General features: G+C 57.2%; 1 protein-coding gene across 3 annotated transcripts in view; it reads right to left on the bottom strand.

Annotated features, from left to right (window-relative positions):
• SRRM4 (serine/arginine repetitive matrix 4) overlaps nt 1-14,609 on the bottom strand; it is a 45,600-nt gene extending 30,991 nt beyond the window's left edge. For all 3 annotated transcript variants that reach the window (XR_009208387.1, XM_040081053.2, XM_040081054.2), the window contains exon 1: nt 14,466-14,609. Coding sequence is in view for 2 of the 3 variants with exons in the window: in XM_040081053.2 (XP_039936987.1) it covers nt 14,466-14,596 (131 nt within the window). In the remaining variant the exon portion in view is untranslated. The remainder of the gene's footprint in view (nt 1-14,465) is intronic.
• Nucleotides 14,610-20,683: the final 6,074 nt, after the last annotated feature.

Raw genomic sequence — 20,683 nt, 5'->3', positions numbered from 1 at the left:
TGAGCCCAAAAGCTGTGAAAGTTTCATTGGCATTAAATGATGAAGGATGGATGCCTTGCCTGGCACTGGGAACATCAGGACACAGGCAACCTGAGGGGAGGCTGGAGAAATTCCTGTGCCTGCAGCTGCACCAGGGGTGTTCTCGCCACTTCTCCTGAGTAACATGCAAAAAGTGCAGGGACAGGTGATGGAATATCCCATCTTTCCTCTCCTTTCCTCACCTGGAGGTTTTGGCTGTGCAGGAGAGGGCAGTGGTGGGTCAGGATGCCCGGTCTCCCACATCCCTGCACTCTATGCCAGAGCCACGTCACGTGTGCTTCTGTCCTGGGCTCTAGCAAGGGTGATCTGAGCTGCTCAAAGTGTTTCTAAAATTCACTTTTTGGGCTGAGAAGCCTTTTGGCACCAGCAAAATGAGCCTCTGATGTTTTCTCTGGCTTTGTTTATCTGACTGAAAAAGAAAAGGGTCAGACCATTCCCTTGTCCCCCGAGAGGGAGGGGACAAAAAAGAGTGTTGTAAAGACATTTCCCAGCAAAAACTCCAGCAGATGTGTTTATGTAAAGCTCTTTGAAATACGCACTAAAAATACCTCTTCAAAATTAGGAGATGGGGAATATTGTGAGTGCTTCCCACAAGCACACACATACACACACAAACACCCGTGGCAGGTTCTTTGCCCACCTCATTCAATCCATTATTATTAGTGCAGCAGGTGCCCTGCAGTTTGTTATTGAAAATTATAATAGCAAATCACCGAGATATTTTCCTTGATTACACAGACTCCAAGCCAGTTCAATTTTAATCTTCTCCCTGCTATTTTTTTTTCTGTGCATCAGCAGAGGCACCAGCTGCAGAAAGGCACGTGGGTTTCTCGAGGCAGTTCAAACGCAGAAGAGAAATACAATTCTGTACTAGACATTTTTCATAAAATTTTTGCCAGTTGTGACTCTCCTCCCCCTCCTGCTCCTGGGAACCCTGTGTCCTGGCACAAGCCTGCATGCGGCTCCTTTTCCTTCTCGCACTCCAGAAAGGTTTAACGACTGCTCTCAGCACATCCCGGGCCAAAAAAGCAGCTTGGCTCTTTCTTTTCCAGCAGTTGATTTACTATGCATGGTTGGATCAGAACAGAGGAGCTTCCCTGCTGGAAGAGGCCCCGGTGGCGGCACAGGATCAGTGCCAGATGCTCCGGGGGATGCTGTGAGGTGGCAGCCCACGGGGAGGGCTCTGTCCCGGGCACCAGCTGGCAGCGGCGGCGGCTCCTGCTGCGCAGCACGGGCTGGACAATCCCTGCAGAGGGAAAACTCCACGGGGGAAAGCGATGCCTCCATGGATCGCCTTCCTAGGCAGGGTCAGGCACGAGGGTGAGCACAGCCTCTCCCTGCTCCCCACGGCTCCGTCTGCTCCTCCCCAGGGGCACCGGGAGCCCCATCCCCTGTCCCCTTTCCTTCCTGAGCACCTTGCAGGGCTCGGTGTCCCTTTCTCTCGCTGCCGGTGACCCAGGATGGCTCTGCTGACTGCCCGCCAGCGACAACAGTGAGGAACCTGAGGAATATGGCACATGGTCACATTGTTTCTAAAGAAAACCTGGACTGCTGCCCCATCTCGAAGGGTTTCTACGGCATCTTGTGCCTCCCACGCTGCCAGCTCGGAGGGTCCCTGCGGAGCTTCCTGCCCGTCAGCACCTGCATGCTGCCGGGCCAGGCTTGCTCTCAGGGGGACAATCCTGAGCCTTTCCTGTCCTCAAATCCTCTCCCTTAGACAAACAGCCTGCAGGTTCCCGTGTCTGTACAGGAGCCAGGTTTCTCCTCCATCAGGAAATACGAGAGGAGCATTGGCTGTTTCAGGTGCCTGCAAATGCAGATGAAAGTGCTGACATGGGCACGCTGCCCCATGGCACAGCAATCTGGCTATCCGTGTTTTGGGGGGCTCTGGGGTCACCCAGAGGCCTGGGGCTGAGAGTTTATGCTAACCCCCCCACAGCCCCACCATCCTCCCAGCTGGCCTCAAACAGCACTCCCAGGTCCTTTCCTTGCCATCACCCCCAGGCAGCCTGGAGCAGCCATGGAAGGGGTGAGCTGACAGCCAGGCATGGGGGCAACCTGAAACAGCCCCTGCAGAGCTTGTGATTAGGAAAAGTCTGGATCTGAGTTCACATTTCCCATTAAACATTTGCCCACAAGCAGCACAGGGCAAAACCAAGCCAGGCAAAGGTCAGAACCAAGGGGCTGGGAGGGAGCCCAGAGGTTGTGGCTGGGCACTTCCCAACACAGCACGGGGAGCCAGAAGCTGAGGAGTGCCAGTGGATGATGCTTAACGCTTTAGGAAGGGCTTAACAACAACAACAACAACAAAAAAGAACTCGTGGATGTCCTAGAAAAGAAGTGCTTTGGCACTACCTGCAACATGGTCAGGCTGGAGAGCACCTTCACACCCAAGGGGCTGCACAGCGCCAGCCTCTGTTCCAGGGACCATCAGATGTGCCCGTTCCCCCATTGTCCAAACCCCGTGCTATTTGGCACGGCAAACTACAGTGAAATAGTGTATTTGCCAATAACAACTCGTTAAATTTTTATCAAATAGGGAATTGTAAGCACACAGTTACCCGGAGCTCCTGGGAGCACTGAGAGATCACTTTAAAAATGAATTAGTAATTAGGCACTTTGGAAGCAGCAAGGAGGAGGCGGCTGGAGAAGATCCACTTGGAGCAGAAATACTTTCTTTGCCACTCACATGAAGTTTTTCCTCCTCTCCCTTAACTTCCTTCCTTTGGAAGAAAAGGGGAGAACACACTGGATGTCCCAACACTCAGGTAATTCCAAGAACACAGTGTGTTCATGCAGCTGCCACCTGTCTGCAGAGCTGCCCTGGAAATGCCTCTGGTTGAGTTTCTCTGCTGGCACATCCATCCACCCGTGCTGGGGACAGGGACACTCAGGTCCCCAGATGCCATTTATAAACCAGCCCCTGAGCCACCCCACGTGCCAGAACACAGGCATGGTGCTCAGTAGCCTGTGCTGTGGAACAGTGATTCCAAGGGCTCAGCTTGGAATGACTCCAACTTTAAAAAATGCTCAACCCCTGCCCCAGGGCAAACTCAGGCGTTCAGCCAGATGGGTGTCCCCAACCAGGGCATCACCTGGGCAGGGACTGGTGAGGCGGGGTTCCCTGGACATCCTTCTCTTTGGGACTTGTCTCCTGAACTTCCAGCCCCCTGTGATGCACAGGGCTGCACTGCCAGGGCCACCTGAGGCCAGGAGGGTTCTGTGACCCCATGAGGAGCAGATGTCCCCATGCAGGAAAGTGTGGGCAGAAATTAGCTCCCATGGAAAGGAATTCACAAACAGATTCCTGCTGCTGAGCAATGAGCCTGAAATGTTCCCAGCCCAGCAAGGGATGTGGAAAGAGGGCTTTAAACTCCCACCCTCACTTGCTGACAGGGGCTTTCAGTGGCCAGAAGGGCCCTTTGCCTCCCTGTGTGTGCAGCGACAGCTGAGCTGGGAAGCTCCCAAATTGCAGCTTCATGGGTGGGAGTGCTTGTTTCGACTCCAATCCTCTTCCCTTGTAACACCCCGGGTCCTGTGGGAAACACCTCAGTGGTCAGGCTGCCTGCCCAGGAAGGACTGGTGAGGAGGTTTTGACTAAAAGAGTTTCTGGAAGGGAAGGCAGGGCCTTTTCTCCTCCCACTGTGCTCCAAGGAGGAAAAGGTTGGCACAGCTGTGCCATCCCTGCCACACAGAGAGCTGTGGGGTGCTCAGTGCTGTGTGGGAGTCAGAGCCTGAAAGAAACCTCCTGTCCACTTCAGGTCTTGTCCCCACCCTTCCACACCACCCTGCAACTCTGGGCATTGTTTTAAATCATCCCAAAAAAAGTAAGGGGGGGGATATTTGTTGGCTTGCTCCTTCCTAGCGGGAAGATTTGGAAGAGGCAGGTGAGTCCCTGTGGCAGACCCTGCCAGGAGGGGCTGCAGAGAATCATTTCGGTTTCCATCCCATCCATCTTTAATTGGGTGTAATAATAATTTTATTGCTTGCTGGGATTTGTGAGGCTGAACTAATATTTGTAAAATGCTTTGCTATCCTCAGCTGAAAGGCAATCTGGAGGGGCAAAGCCCTGGTGTTATTCACATTTGGATAATCCAGAATTATTCATAAACAAAATCAAGATTATGCAAATATATTCATTAGTTCTCAGAATACCTCCAGGAAAATAGAGGAATTAGTTTTGTTAACAATTATGTATTATGTGTGTCTAAGCGTGCACAGCCCCGGTGCTGGGGCACATTCGCCTGGGACTCATCCCGGGATCCTGGAGTGCTGGAGAGCAGAGGTTTGGCCTGTCCAAAGCGACCATCTCCATTTTGGGATATCCTGATGCCCCACAGCAAATGACAGCACACAGCACAGAGCCCTGTGCCCTGCCAGTGTGCCCCTGGCTGCTCTGCTGACACCCCCAGTGTCCCCTCACATACAGCCCCCATGTGAGCACTGTCGCCTTACCCCCCCCCCAAAGCAGCCTTTCCTGCCCAAATGAGGGGTTTTACAGTACATGCAGGGCTAAGAGGCTGTGGATTTGGGATCTGGAGGCAGCCCCCTCACTCAGGGCCTGCCCTTTGTGTCCAGCACAAGCCCTCACATGATGCCAGCTCGTGCCCAGCCTGGCTTTCCACGGTGTGTGACCGTCTGTTTGGGATGTGCTGGGGAATGGGAGATAAAGGTGCTGTGAAAATGCTGCATGGTTTAATTAATGCCACATGCCTTTCACTCTATAGGTTGTGTGGATGGTTAATTATTTTTATAAAGAAAATAATTAGTCCCAATCAAGGCAGAAGCTCTCCAGAATTACAGCTCATTAACCGCTCTCACATTTTTCTGTTCTATAAAAAGTCATGTGGTGCTGATGAAGATTATAGACCCTTGGAATCAGCATTAAATACAAATTCAGACAGTGTTACCATCCTATTACCATCAACTGCATCGACTTGGCTTCGGTAATTGCAGCTGGAGATGAAGGGCAGGGATTTCTGCTCCACACAATCTCTGGAAACAAACACCCTGCCCATCAGTTTGCCGCAAACAATGTGACACCAAGCCCTGACTTGGCTGCGTGCATCCCTGAGGAGCTGACAGCCACCAAGGAGAAAGGGAAAAGCTTTGCTGGCCATGTGAAGGTGAGGAGTGCTCAGGGCTGGTTCGGTTCCTGTCTGCACTGAGGTTGCACAGAGCAGGAAGCACCTTGAATCTGCCCTTTGGCAAAGCCACCAGTCCAGTGGTGATGCAAAGGCAAAGGAAATGTCCAGGAAATTTCCAGGAAATGCAGAGGGGACAAGGGACAACCTTTAAGCAGTGGGATTATCCTCATGGGACATGGGGAAAATAGGGCACGGGGGATGCTGTTGTTGGGGATGGGGGAGCATCTGCAGGCGTCTCCCTCTGGGCCGTGCTAGTCCAGGCACTGTCCAGTTCTATTGAACGTCGCAGAGACCTCACTCAAAGCCTAATTGAAAGAAATCACAGCACATTAAAGGGAGTTCAGGTCAAATCAATCCCAGCGTGGCGGGGAGGGCGAGCGGGGGGAGCAGGGCGCTGGCAGAGTCCCAGTGCCAGCTCTGCAGGCTGGGCACAGGCTGTGTCCTCGGGCTCCACTGCCTGCTTTACCACCACGGGAAGGTGAGGTGAGAGCCACTGTCCCCTGCTCCGTGCAGGACAAACCTGGCAGCAATGCAGCCTGAAGGTTGCAGTGGCAGCAGCGGTGGGGAGGGGGCAGGGCAGCCACGGGTCCTCAGGATCCTGCTTTTCAGTTTCCATCAATCAGGGATGGATGTGCCCCGGGTGGCATTCACGGCCCAGAGAGCCGGCAGCCAGCACTTTGGACCGCAAGCCTCCGCTGCAAAATTAACCCACCCGTCCCCAGGGCACAGCTCCTGTGCCCAGAACATCTGAGCCCTCTGGGGGGCATGGGGAAACTGAGGCTCTGGGTGGGAAAAAAGCCCTTGTGGCAAACTCCTGAGGCAATAGGGGAGTAACTACTGCCACAAGGCAGCACCTAGCAGGAGCTAACCCTTCCACTGGCACATGCTGTGCCTTTGGCTCTGCCCCTGCAGCTGCAGAGATGCTCCACACTCACGGCGAGGGCGGGGATAGAGACAGGGACCCTGGCAGCCTGGACTCACCAGAACATCCAAAACCTCTCCAAAAGAGATGAAGAGCATCCTTCACCTTCACTGGCTCCTGACCCACATGTGGGAAGTGTTTGGGAGAGCACAAGGACTCGTCCAAAACCACACCAACAGCTTCTCCAGCCACCAGACAGAACTGAATCCCTGCTTTTGGGGATGTCCAGGGATCTCAGGGGAGATGCAGCCAACATATCCTGTGCCCTGCAGAGCTCAGCCCCACACAGGGGCGCCCAGGGGCTAGAGGAGGTCACCAGGAGACCAAGCTCATCCGCGATTAGGGGACATGGCACAGCCAGGCTGACAGCCCGTGGGTTCCACCACTCCCCAGCAGGTCAGGCTGCAGATCTCCCTGTTTCAGGGGTTACACCACAGCTCCCTTTGTTCCCCCTCCACTGGTGCTGCCCACCCAGACCCCTTGCACCTCCCACTCCGTGACATTATCCTCCTGCCCCTCTGCTGGCCCTGCACTGTCACCCTCTAACCCGGCCAGGGCATGGCTGATGGGCAGACAAAGGCAGGGACGGGGTGAGAGATAACCACGGAGGCTGTCCCACACACAGGGAAGGGCAGGTGACACATGACAGGTTTTGTTGCTTTGGGGTTTTATTTTCTGTAAGTTGCCAGCCTTGGAGTTTTCTGGAGAATAAAAACCCCATCTCTTCAAAGAAGTGCTGAAGCCAGTTGTCTTGCTTGTCCCCATCATAAGAACCCTGAGCAGGCTCTGATCGGAGCAGGGAGATTTGAAGAGGGGAAATGCTTTATAGGAAATCAGTTTTCTGAGTTAAAGCGCCAGCCTCAGGGGTAGGTCTGCCCAAATCCCAAACTGCCTCCTGCACCCTCCGGGCCACAACCATGTCCATGCCCTGGCATAGCAGGGCTGCTCTGCTGCCTGCAGCTGATGGAGCTGTGGAGAATAAGTTCTGTTATATTTACATGCTCTTATAGGTTGGTGTTACACTCTCATGGCTTTGGCGGGCAGGGGGTTGTACAGCAGCTCCAGCTGACCCACACATTAATGCAGCAGAAGCTCTTTAACTGTGAAATCTCTCTTAATGCAAAAATATTTCTCTTGGTGAGCAGTAGCTAATTCTTCATCCTGACGGTAATGTAGCTCAAATCCCAGCCTCCTGCCCCACTCTCTTCCAGTCACCCTCCAACACACGTGGGCACAGAGATAAATTCGATACAACCAGCCCATTGCCAAAGTGCCATCAAGTTCCAGCGGGATGATGCACTGCTGGAATTTGATGTTAGTGGCAGTGAAAACCCATTTCCTCATCATTGCCTGTGGGTCTCAGAGCATTTCAGCCACCCTGTGGGCTGTGAGAGGAACACCTGACCTCAGCCCTGGAACCAGCAGCAGGAAGCCCCCACAGCCCATACCAGCAAGTCACAGCCCCCCCTACTCCAAAAAAGAGAGAGCAGAGCAGCCCTATGGACAGCAGGACCCTGCCCACAGTGTCCCCACTCGGGGGGTGAACGAGGAGCTGCCCCTGGCTGGGGCTGGGCAGCAGCTGCTTCTTCTTCCATTAATGACGAGACATAAATTAAACATGGAGAGTTAAACGGGTCATTGGTGGAGCCCCAGCCTCGCTGCCTCCAGCCCAGGGGCTCATTTCATCCTGCCTCAAACACCAGTGCAGTTTTTAACGGAGTGTTTTTTGCCACTTGCATTATTTTTTGCGAGCCCTTCCTGCAGTCCCTGCTGCGCTGGCAGGGAAAGCGTTCCCACCGCGTGCGAAAGAAACGGCTATTTTTAAACTCCCCGTGTTTGTCAGCGCTTTCAGCTCGAGTGGCTCATGGAGAAGCCAGTTTTGCAGCACCCGGTGTCCCGCAGAGGCTCGCGTGGCCTTTGCCAGGAGATGGTGGCACAGGCGTGGGCACTGTGCCCGGCCGTGCTGCTGGCGGTGATGGTCCAGCCCGCTCATCCCCGGGGCGTGCCGGGTCCGCACCAGAGCCCTGGTCCGGGTGCTGTGCCCACCACTCCCACCGGATTTCAGGCAGCACAGCCTCTGTGTCTTCGCAGCCACCTATGAAATCATCAAGCAAGGCTGCAAACACAAGCTGGCTCCCGGGATTTGGCCTTTCTCCCTGCCCTTTGCCGGGAATGCCAAAGGGCTCCAATCCAGGCATCAAACCCAGCCCTGTTTTCCAGCTGATGGCACCGCCAGGGATTTGGGGCCAGAGGAGGACCCAAGGGAGCGGGAGCTGTGTGTGGGTCACAGGGAAGAACTGTGGGTCACAGCAGACCCATCTCCGAACAGCAAAGAGCCCCTAGGAGCTCATGCCAGAGCAGGAGCTGTGCCAAAAGCCCTGGCACCCTCTGCAGCTGAAACTCTGGTAGGATTTTATGTCCGGGTCAGGCTTTGCAGTGAGGAAGATGTTCCAGTGCCCACAGGGAGAAAATTTAAAAAAAAAAAAAAAAAAAAAAAAAGAGAGAGAGAGAGAGGGAGAGAGAAAAGGAAAGGGTGGTCATGCATGAAATGATTTCATTTCGGTGATGTGGGGGTTGCATTTGATAAGTCCAGCTTATCGAGAAATGGAGGTATAGAAAGGTCCAGCCACCAGCCATGGAGATGTGGGAAAGGTAGGGATGGGGCTGAGCAGAGAAAGCCAGGGAAATCTCCCAAGCCCTGGTGAGAGAGAGGACCCCCACGCAGTGAGAGTGGGATCTGCACAGGCCCTTCCTGGAGTCAAGCTGCAGCAGGACAGGCTGATGGGGGCAGGACAGGCAGGATGGTGACAGCAAGGACACACAGGCAGCCACAGGACCTGGCGCTGGGCAGGAGCTCCTTAGCAATGCCTGTCATCAAGGTCATCACTGCTATTTATTATTTAGGGCCTCACAGCCCTAAATATTCATTAGCAGGACTTTGCAGGAGGGGTGTGAACACGTGCGTGGGGTTCAAGTGTCCTGCTCCCCTGCCTCTCCAGGGATGGGATAAGAGCAGGGATGGGGGCTGGCTGGAGCTGGTGCTGCTACCTGAGCCAGGCAAGGATGAACCCCAGCCCTGCAAGACCTTAACCTGTCACATTTCGCCCTGGCCTGGTTCTCCACACACCATGGAACAGCCTCACGCAAGTGCTGGGATGCTGCTGAGGCAGGGAGGGGACCCCACGGTCAGCACAGCCCCTCGAGGTGCCAGACCCCACCAGTGCTACCCTCACAAACCTGGCACCCCCAGCATCCGCAGACGTGGGGCTGCCGGGCAGCCAGGGCAGTGTTTGCAGCAGGTTTGTTCAAGGGTGAAATAAAATATTTCTGCAAAACCATCCTCCAGCCAGCCAGTGGAATTCTCCTCCCTTTTGCTTCCTTCCACCTGACTTCATCCCTCATCTGAAGGGATTGGATACAGTGCTTCCCCTGGCACAGCGTGGACACCACAGGCTCTCCTTTCACCAGAGGTGGGGCAGCAGCAAGCCCTGGATTTATGAAGACCCTCATCCCATGTTTCCTCAGCGGCTGCTGTGGCCCTTCACTCTCAGCAGCAGGGCCAGGTTGTGCCCTTGTTCTTTCTGGCAAGCCTGGGAGGAGCTGGAGCCGTGGTTTGGGCCCCAAGCAGAGCTCAGCAAAGCTCTCAATGGACTTCTACAGGTCAGAAATTACCTGTCCCCAAAACCACAGCATTTCCCAGCAGGGTCACGGTGCCCAGCACCAGTCCAGAGGAGAGGCAGATGGGCAGGGCCGGGGGAAAGAAAGAGGGTGAGGATGATGAAGGCTCTGCGAGCAGCAGGGAGCGGGTCCTGCGGGCATTCCCAGCTCTTCCCCTCACTCAGCTGCCCCCAGCCTCCCGGCAGTCCCCGAGCTGCCTAATTAGCTCTCCCTGCTCCCAGCGCCGTCCAGCTGGAGCCGGAGGGCAGGGGCAGACAAAAGCCTCGCTATTGACAGCCCCTCCGAGGAAGGGGCTTTTCTTCTCCCCCTCGCTTTTCTTTTCAAGCCCCTCTCCCCCCTCTTGGGCCGGGGCCACGGGCTCATTAGCACTTGGGCTCGTTGGGATGGAGGCGGCAGATGGCAGCCAGGCTGCCGGCCCCGCCGCCGCCTCTCCCCGCGGAACAGATGCCCGGCCAGCGAGGGGGAGGATTAACGGGAATGGGGGGCCATCCGCACCGCAGGGCTGCCAGGGGGGCTTCCTCCCCGGCAGCACACCCCGCGCCCCTGCCCGGGGGCTGCCAGCCCGCGGGGGACTGGCGGCCACCAAAGGGTGTCTTGGGAAGCCGGGGGTTGGCACGGCCAAAAGTCACTGCAAAGGCCACAGAACTGCAGCTGCTTTCTGCACTGTACCGAGACCTCCGACACTGCAGTGCCACGGCTGCTCCTGCCCTGTCCCGGTGCAGCGCGGAGAAGGCGTCAGCCTTGTCCCAGCACGTTTGCCGCGGCACCCAGAGTCCTCTCCAAGATCGCCCGCAATGGCGAACTGTGGCTTAATCCCACTTCAGCAGCACATCCCTCCCCCTCCGTGCACGGTGCGTCCCGGGGGATTAAGGGTTAAAGCACAAATCCCCAGCCCTGCCCTGATGTGACCCACTTAGACCATCTGGCAGGGAGGGATGCAGGAGCCTCCTTTCCCCCAGCGCTGCCGGCGCTCACTCGGCATCACCGGCTGCCCCCGGGGCTGACACCAGCACCCACAGGCCCCAGAGTGCCCAAAAGTGGATTTTGGCTGAGTTTCTGGGGACGGGGCAGCTCATGCCAACAGTACTGTTGCTGGCAGTGTGGCAGCAGAGAACTAAACCACCCCCAGAATCATCCTGCCAGCCCCCAGACTCCCACCAGCTCCAGTTCCCTGGGACACCCTGGAGCATCTCCTGCCTGGATGTCCCCAGGTCCCGGCAGCAGTGCTGATGCAATTCTTAGCAGCGCTGGGGGAAGTCAGGCTTCCAGGAGGGACAGAGCTTCCAGCCCCACCGAGGTCACAGCCAGGGAAGAGACGCAGACAAAAGCCCGGCCCAGAGGGAGGAAAGCGCATCCTGCTCTGGATCTCACCAGAGCCAAAGCCCCATCCTCATAGTTCAGTGAGAGAGACCGAGGGCACCTCGGTTTGGCAGAGGGGCTCCGGGCAGGGGAGGTGGTGCCTGTCCCTGACCCCATCCCTCCTCAGCACACTGGGCACAAAACCCCCTCAAATCCCACACTTTTTTTTTTGCGTATGCTGGAGCAGCTCCCCTACAAAGGCAAGCTCTGGGTCAGCCCCAGCCTTTCCCAGCCTCCCCTCACCACGCAGTCCCTCACCCTGCACAGCAAAGCCCCACCAGGCCACGCGTGGGGAAAGGTTAATTGGAAAATCCCCTTTCCCATCACCTCGGTTTTTCCTTTCACATTGCAAACCGGTCAATAATCCATTTACTTTGGCAGAGCTCTGCTCTGGGCACAAAGCTGTCTGGGGGGCTGGATTTCACGTCCCTCCCCAGCCCCAGCAGGAGCAGGAAGGGAAGATATTAATGTACTCTTTTGTTACAGGATGAACCATGGGTTTAGCAGAGCTTTAACCCTCCAGACCTCCAAGACAGCTTGATGGGAATTTAGATGGAAGAGGCTTTACCTGCAGAAGCAGCAGGAAGGTAGCGGTGAGGGATGGGGCAAGGGGGAAAAAAAATCACTTTCTGGCCAGGGAAGCCCATTGCTGCCCCACAAGGATGCAGGGTTGACCCCTTAGCCATTCTCAGGCACCCTGCAGGGATGGCTTTGGGCGGTGGACACTGGGGGAGCCCCTGACAGGACCCCTCATGCCACAGCTGAGCCCCTTGACACTCCACGAGGGCACAGGCTCAGCCAGGAAAACTGCTGGGGAGGTGGGCAGCACTGGCCTAGAAACCATGGCAGCGTCTCCACTGCTGTGGGAAGCATGGGGCCGGATCCAGGGCAGGGTGTTTGCAGGGGACCAGCTGTCAAGTGTGGGAGAAAACAGGAATCCAGATGGTCATCTTAATATTTCATTTGGCTAACTGGTCTCCCCATCTCCTCTCTGGCACCACAGTCATCTGCTCTTAAATTAGCCGGGAGTATCGTCAGGGAAGAGAGGCTGATCCAAGCAGTGGCGCAGAGAAACCTTCCGGAAAAACAAACCCAGAGCGGAGCCAGGCACGGAAACCGCTACAAGAGGAGCTGCTGCAAGCCTTGGGTCTGTTCTCTCCACGGATGGGGAGCAGGAGCCTGGCTCTGGCTATTGCTGGACTACGAGCCTAGTGCCGGCTTGGGGACATCACTGCAGCCCAGTGGGGACCGCCCCTGAAGGTGTGAGATCTGGCATCTCAGAGGTGTGATCCTGCCCAGACGGCAGCCTCGGGCTCCTGGCAGAGCCCTGTGGGATGCCAGCCGAGCCGGCAGCACCGCTGAGAAGAGCTGGGAATCACAGCGTCTCTGTCCCCGCAGCCTTTGGTGGCAGCCCCTGGAGGGCAGAGCCCCTCCGTGCCTGGGACAGGGTGAGCGCAGCGAGTGCCCCGCAGAGCCCGGGCCGGCCCCGCGCTGTGCAGCCGGGAGCGCCCACACCGCAGGGCAGGGAGCATCCCCGGGCCCGCAGCGCACGCCGCGAGGGGACGAAAGGAGCTCCACGGAGCACTGCCCGGCCTGGGCACCTGGAGCTGCCGGTGCCCACGAGAAAACCGCAGCCAAGCCAAGCTGGAGGGGCCGTTTTGCTGAGCGCCAAGAGCTCCTGGGCTGTTTCGCTCCCACCGGAGCCGTCACTACCAACAGCACGGAGAAGTGCACACCTTTGGGAACTTTTTAATGGATCTGCAAACGCCCTGAGCCGCGGTGCTCAGCCCCACCAGGATGTCTGCGCAATCCAAACTGCTGGCTAGACAGAGCCAGGCATCATTCCTGGCACCCAGGCTGGCTCTATTTCCCCCAAAACCCGAATTTTTTGCCTTATTTGTTGCCTAAAGATATTTAAGCAGCACAGCTCACTCTGGCACCTTCAGGCAGGAGTGTGTGCAGTAAGCCAGCCCTCAGCCCTTCGGGTGTCGACCATACCTGATGCAGGGATGGAGAAAAACACGGTGGTTCCTCTCCACCACAAAAGCTGAAGCCCTGCAAACACTGCCTGTGGAAACAAGAGTTGCTCTTCTCAATTAGAGGCCAAACCCACGCCTTTCTAATTTTCCTACCCAGTTTAACAGAAATCAGAGAGATTGGAAGATTTCACACTCGGCAGCTGGGCTGCAGGGGCAAGAAGGAAGCCCCATCCCCACTGCTGCTGTGGCTCACAGCCTCCACTGGCATGGGAAGCATCTGAAATGGCTCATTCCAAGGAATCTCTCTCCTCCCTAGTACAGGCTGAGCTTCCAACACTCAGCCTCCTGCAGACTGAGCCCCTCTCCTCTACAGACACAGCACCTCCACAGAACTTTGGCTGGTTCCCCACAGCAGCTGGGCAGAAGCCAGCAGAGGAAAAACAGAGCAAAGAGAGAGGAGAGCCAGCAAAGGCGTCCTTTCTTTATAAAAACAGCACAAATGGGATATTATTAACAAATACTGAGACAGTCGGTGAAATAAAGCTGGTCTAAATTAGAGTGTGCATAGCTGTGAGGAAGCCACACGGACCTTTGCTGTGTGACAGCCTGGTGGAGAGGTTCACGGGGTACCTGCAGCCCCCTCGCCCCTTTTCACAGATTTCTCTGTTGCTCAGCCTCTGGCAAAACATGGGGGCACCGACCTCCTGGAGCAGGAGGGCAGGACAGGTACTGCATGAGCAAAGTCAGGGCTGCTTGGCTGTGGGACGTGGGGCCACCACCCCCAGAGCAGTCCCGGTCCCTGGCAGTGGCCAGGCTCCGTGCACTGTGTGTCCCTGGGGGGCACCAGGCTCCCCTCAGTGACAAGGCAGGGTCCAGCCCTAGGTTGTTTCCCTCCCCAGGTTTCCCCTTCCCAAGGGTCCCAGGTGAAGGGCTGACACAGAAACAAGGCAACCAGCAGGACACACACCCCCGGGCTCTGCACAGAGCTGGCCACACTTTCCAGATGATGCCCCCACCACTGCCCCCACTCCGTAGCCCACCTAGAGCCTTGCAGACCCTCACCCTGCTCCCCTTGGGGCTCAGTCAGCTGCCAGGCTCCAAACACCACCGAGCTAAAGTTTCCCAAACCTGCTCTGCCCTGGAACACAGCACCTGCCCAGGGAGGGGACTGAGCCAGCCAGCATCCCCCAGCCTCAGGGGGAGGGTGCCCCGGGTCCTCCAACGAACTGCTGGTGGCAGGGGGACACACTCAGGGCTCTCTTTACGGTGGGAAGGGCACCAGAGCTGGAGAAGGACGCGGGGTCTCCCAGAGCCTCCCCTCCCTTGCCCCGGCAGCCCTACCTGGGCAGCGGCTTGCGAGCGGTGATACTGGCCACGATGATGCTCTCGGGTCGCGGCGTGGCCACGGCTTTGAAGGTGCCTCTCCAGAACTTCTCGAAGAGCTGCTTCTCGCCCTGCTGCACGCCGGCCATGGCCCCCGGAGCCCCGGCCAGCCCCGGGCCGGCCCCGCCGCTGTCCGCGGTGCTGAGCGCTACATCCCCGGCGCCGCTCGGCCCGGCCCGCAGCCCGGCCCGCTGCGGGGAGTGCGGCCCGGCCGCCCCCGCTCCCGTTTTGTGCCGGCGGGGCGGGCGGAGGGGCCGGACCCGCCGCCGTCCCCTCCCCGGCACCGCCCCCGCCGCAGCTGCGCCCGGAGCGGCGGAGCCGAGCCCGGGGAGGGGAAGGCTCCGGGGGAGCCGCGACCCCGCTCGGGTCGTGTCCGCTCCCCCGCAGGCTGCTCACCCCTAGCAGGTGTCTCCTGGGGGATTTCCACTCCCTGGAACCCCCCAGGACCGTCTGTGCGCCATCCCTATCAATTCTTTCCCGAGCCGAGGGGCCGCTTGCAGATCGCTGCCGGATCGTGGGCACCGCTGCACTTTGCCCTGTGCGGGGCACGGACCCTCCAGGGCAGAGCGAGTCCCCGTCCCCTCGCAGAGGCTGCCTGTGGTCCTCGTGTTTGCCCGGTCCCAACCGGACACGAGTAAAGAAAGGGAGAGCCTGGAGCCACGGCTGAGGGAGAAAGCAGCAGGAGGCCGTAGAGACCACTCTGTAACTCGTCCAAACCCAGGCCCGTGCGAGACAGAGAATTTGAAATACAACCTCTTCTTTTCCCCTCCTCTCCACCTCCCTTCCTATTTAACTGGGAAGGGGCAGGGATGGAGCACGCAGCTCCTTGGCTCCAGTGCAGCGGCAGGCTGGGAATCCCACAGTGGGGTCCCAAGCAGCACAGAAAACAATTCCTCACCTTCCAGGGCAGGATTTGACCCGCCAGGACCGGACGCGTGGGGAGGGAAGAAAGCTGGGGCGGTGCAAGCGCAGCGCTGCGATTTCCCTCAGCCTCTGTGCCGAGTACAATAAAAACGTCTTTAGGAGAAAGCGCTTCTTCCACCACATGCTTTGAAGCGCAAGTAAAAGCTGGTGACCTTGGATGAATGAGACTCTCTCTATTGTGCCTCAGAAACCCGCATGATACGTTTATGTAAGCGGCGGGGGGATAATGGAGCCAGGAACAATAGGCGGTGGGAGCCGGAGAAAAAGGAAAATCATGGGGAAACTTAATCGCTTCTTTGCGACGAGCACAACACGAGCGGAAGGCTCGTTCTGGCGGCGTTGTTCGCCAGCTCCTCCTCCCCTGCCCCCTCTGTGCCGCCGGTAGCCGGGGTCAGGAGCGCTGTCCCCGCAGCGCGGGTGGCACACGCGGGCCGGGCTTTGTGCCGCGGGGCCACGGGCGGCTGGAGATGGATGCTGGGGAAGCGGCAGCGGGGAGAGCGGGCACGGATCCAGCAGGGTTTACAGAAACGCTGTCAGCTCTGCCAGACAATGCCTAAAAACCCGACAGGGAAGGACAGCGCTCACGCACGGCGCAGGGATGCTCGCTGGGAGGCTGCTCCCCACGGGAAAACGCCCAAGGGCGATGCCTGGGAAAGGCAGAGCTGAGGCTCTGCTCTAGCCCGGGGCGCCCTGCGCATACCGAGGGCAGATGTCAGAGCGGGGATGCTCCAGGAGCAGCCACAGCTAGGAAAGGGCAGAAGGAGCAGGAGAAAGGGTTTGAGAGGTCTAGAGCTGCCGCGCTGTGAAAGCGCTGCTGGGGAGGGCACACACAGCAGCCCCAGGACAGTCACCGCTGGTCCAGCCCAGCGCTCTTCTCCTGCAGCTGGGCACGGACAGGGACCCTCCACACAAACAAATCCAAGCTTGGTTTTCCTCTGGTCCTTCCAGTCATTCCCGTAGGACACAGGCTGTTCATTAGGAACCCGTTCCCCATTCAGAGCACATTAAACTCGGTAAATGGAGATCAGGTGTAAGTACACACTCACCCCCCCCCCTCCCCCAATCTGGTTTGTTGGTGAATGACCCAAACGTGGGGTGAGGATCAGGCAGGAGCCCCACCGGCGCTGTCAGCCCCAACCCCCGGCTGGTGCCTCATTAACCACACACCCTGCAAGGCATCACCATCCCCTGGGCTTTGCAGGATGAGCCCAACCAGCCCCAGCTGCAGCCAGTGGCACTCCAGGGCATTTCACCCCCTTCCACCAGCGATCCCAGGTCTAATCGCCCTAACGCCAAGTCCCAAATAAAAGGAATAATAAATGTTTGCACTATTAAATTAGCAGCACGGGTGGTGTGTGGGCAGGAGGAAGGCTGCGATCATTACAAGAGCCCTCTCTCCTGGCGTACCTTGTGGAGACATCAGTGAGCCAATTAAGCAATTGGCTCGGTTAACGGCGGCTCCCAGGAATAGACTTCCCTGCTATAGAATAACTGCGCAGTAATAAATTGTCTCATAAATAAACAGCCTGAGAAAGCTTTACGAGATACCCAGAAAAAGCACTATATCATAAGCAAAAAGGATGCTGTGCGCATCTGGTGTGTCCATTAACCCGTGGCGTTGCCGGCGCTTCTCTGACCTGGGGCTGGTGTCCCTATGGGGGCTGTGGGGTTGGTCCCATGGGGTGGACGTGGCCACAGCATCCCTGGAGCCCCCGCAGGTGCTGCCTGCCCTGTGGGACCACTGTTTGCCAGCAGCACAGAGCCCTCAGTTACTCACCCATGGGAGTGCCATAAATGCCAGCCCGGGTTATTTACAGCTCCAGCAGTAACGTGGGGTTCTGCCAGGTTCAAATGTTTGCAATAAACTGTGGCAGAGCGAGTGAGTCCTGGGATGGGAACAGGGAAACTGGGATTTAAAGGATAATTGCACTTTTTCCTCTTAATTAGAACTTATTAGTAACAGAAAATGTAATAGTACAAAATAGAAATAACACCAAATATAAACCCCATCTTCCTTAAAGAGCTCTTCTTTTATTGTTTGGGGGTATTTTTTTGAGTGACACAAAGGCCTTTCCCCCCCTCCATGGGGGGCTGCAGACCGGGCCCTCCCCGAGGCTGCTGACCCCCAGCCCTGCTTGCCACACCTGGCTCTGCAGCCCTACAACTCCCTGTACCCCACAGCTAAACACCCAGAACCCTCCTGACCTCCAAAACCTCCCCTCAGCATCCAAACCCCCCATGGAAACGTGAGAGGGACCCACCTGGCTCAGGAACAGAGGAACTCCAGCCATGCCTTCTCCTGCTTTTCCCTCTTCCAGGTTTAAAGTGCCCCGTGTCCTCATCCCCTCCCAGACAGGTTTCGATTTTGAGGGTATGGAGAGAAGAGAGGGGTCCCTGCTCTGGTGAACACCCACGGTGGGCATTGGGCTGCTGTTGAGGAAGACAAGCCCATGGCCAAGGGAAGCAGGGATCAGCGGGAAGAAACTGTGTGTGTGCAGGAGGTACCCCAAGGGAGGGAAAGGAGAAAATGTGTTTAGCTAGGATTAAGTTTTAATCTGTTCCCCCTAGCAGAGAGAAGAAAGCTGGGCTTGTCCTGGACCTGCACAAAGATTTTTCTATAAATGTTGGGTGTTGGTTTTTTGATTTTGTTTTGTTTTGTTTTCCCTTTTTTGGCTTGTACCCAGTAAAAAGAGCCAGAGCCTGGTTTTGCTCAATCCACCCCATTCCCACCTCTACATGCCACTGGCATGGGACCACTCCACCCATTCCCCAGCCAAACAGCTTTGCTGCAAGGGCAGAAAGTCAATAATTATCTCTGGAAGTGTTCATTATCATCAAGAGTCAATAAACAAAGGCTGTGAGTGCCCTCTGCTCGTGGCACTCCAGAAACACCTACCAATTATTCCCTTGACTTGGCCAGCCCTGCCTGGCAGGAGGGGCATCCTGCCTGACACTGCCTGCTCTGGCCAGGCTGGAGGAGGAGGAGGAAAAAGAGGAGGAGGAAAAAGAGGAGGAGGAGGAGGAGGAGGAGGAGGGGGAAAAAAAAGAGGAGGAAAAAAAAGAGGAGGAGGGGTGATGCTCTGCTTTGGAAGCTGTGGGAGATGTGGATGGACACTGAACTGGTTTGGCCATGGAGCTGTCCAGAGGCTGCTCAGTGGGGCTGGATCCAAGCTGGTTTTCCCAAGAAAGGAGTGAGTGGGCAGTGGCCTGCAGGGTGAAGAAGCAGCAACAGCCACAGGACGATGTGTACTGTGTGCCAAGCTGGGAAAAACCCTCCGATGGAGGCAGGATGCTGCTGCTGGAGCATCTTTAGCCTGGTGAATGCATTTTGTAGAATTAAACTGTTGCAAGAGGAGATTCACCAGTTTCTAGGGGCAACCTGTTTTATGGCCTTTTCCCCTGCAAGGCTCCTGGCTAACCCCTCAGCCCTGGGCAGAGCCCAGCACCCAAGGGTCCTGCTCTGGCTGTCCCCATATCCAGGCACATCCAAGGTCAAGGCACTCACCAAAGGTATCTTTTTATTTTTTGTCCTTCCTTTCTCCCCCCACAGGAAACACAGGAGTGCCCACGGCCCTGGGGCAGCTGCAAGGCTGTGCTGGCCCCTTGGGCACAGGATGGTGGCAGAGACCACCCTGTCCCCTCCCTCCATCAGCCTGCCCAAGTTTCTCCAGGCAGTAAATAAGGGCAGTGGGAAGTGGAGCTGCAGCATTCCCTGGATGCCAAGGCTGTGGGCCCTGGGGTGCATCCCCTGTCCACACAGGCCACCCATCAGTGCCCAGCTCGGGAGCTTCAGGATGCTGGACATGGTGTCAGGGGGCTGCTGGGGCTGACATTGGGGGGAGGACCTGTTCTCCCCTTGTTTGGGTCGATAAAGGATGGGAATGTCCCCACGACCTCCATCAGTGCTGGCTCCACTGTGCCTGTGCAGGGAAGAGGGAAACCTGTGGGGTTTGAGTGTGAAAAACCACGATGGGAGCGGGACCAGCGCAGCGTGGGACACCCTCAGCCAGGATACCTTTCCATCATCTCCAGATGGACACTGGATGCCTCTCCATCATCTCCAGATGGACATCAGGGACCTGCCAAGCCCCTGTGTCCCCCTCCCCAGCACCAGGTGTGTCCCACCCCAGCTTTCTGTGCTGGCCTCCATGGAGGCAGGCGGCTTCTCTGTCAGCTCTGCAGCTCACCTGCCCACGCATCTGCTCCAACAAAAGCCTTTTTCCCTCCCTGCTTACCCACCCAAGCAGCCTGGCCTGGATATTTAGGCAGTACAAGAAAATAAAAAGGCTCACAGGGTCAGACCCTGTGAGCGTTCCCAGGCAAAGCCATTCGCAGCCGCCGGGGAGAGCGGAATGAAAGAACAGGAGCAGAAGGAGGCAGGGAAGCCAGGCCACGTCCTTTTCTCCCCTTTGGCTCTAAAAAAGCTCCAGACTGGAAAAGGGGACGGAGGGCTGGAGCTGAAAATGAGATTTTTCCCCTCTGAGTGGCAGCGGCCGTGGAGGAGAGCCGGCCCCCGGGGACCACGGGGCAAAGCTGCGCAGCCGCTGCCGCTCTCCGGGTGCCACCGCCGAAAGGTCAGACACAGCTGGCAGCGGGGGACGGAGGGGACAGAGCCCGCAGCCGCATGTGTCTCAGCAGGAGAGACGGGGCCCGGCTTTCCAGAGCGGGAGCAAAGCTCCTGGCTGGGCTGCGGGGGCACGGGCAGCCCCCGACCGCAGGCAGAGGGTCCCAGGGCCCCGAGGATGTGCCCCGGAGCCGGCTCTCCTCTCGCTGCCCGCCCCGCTGGCAATTAGTGGCCTCCAATCACACGGACAGCGTCGATGCCTGTTGGAGTAATTAGTGGCAGCTCGGCCGGATCCCAGCCTGCAGCTCGGGCCTGGCTCGGGGAGGGAGTTTGGGGATGCTCGGCACAAATTTGGGCTTTTGCCTCCAGCTTTGGAAGGGTGGAAGGGGTCAGATTCAGGATGCGTGTCCTCCTCCAATGTTTCCATTCCTGGCTCACCCCAGTTCCCAGTGACTGCCCAGCTCCTGCTTCCCTTCCTCCAGCACATCCCTGCACTGAACCCATGAGCTGGGGCAGGGGCAGGAGAAGGTCAGAATTCCCCAAACTGCTCGAGCTCACCCTTCCTTGGCCATCCCTTACACAAAAGTCCTTCTCCCTGGGGAAGCTGAGGTCTGGATTAGGTGGGAGAAGGACAAGGGACAATCCCCACCCTTTCCCTTTGGATTCACATCTTAAAACTCATTTCACG

The sequence above is a fragment of the Hirundo rustica genome, chromosome 17, assembly GCF_015227805.2.
Source record: "Hirundo rustica isolate bHirRus1 chromosome 17, bHirRus1.pri.v3, whole genome shotgun sequence".
In the NCBI taxonomy this organism is placed as follows: Eukaryota; Metazoa; Chordata; class Aves; order Passeriformes; family Hirundinidae; genus Hirundo; species Hirundo rustica.
The sequence above is the reverse complement of the archived record's forward strand: the minus strand, read 5'-3'. Positions and strand labels throughout refer to the sequence as shown.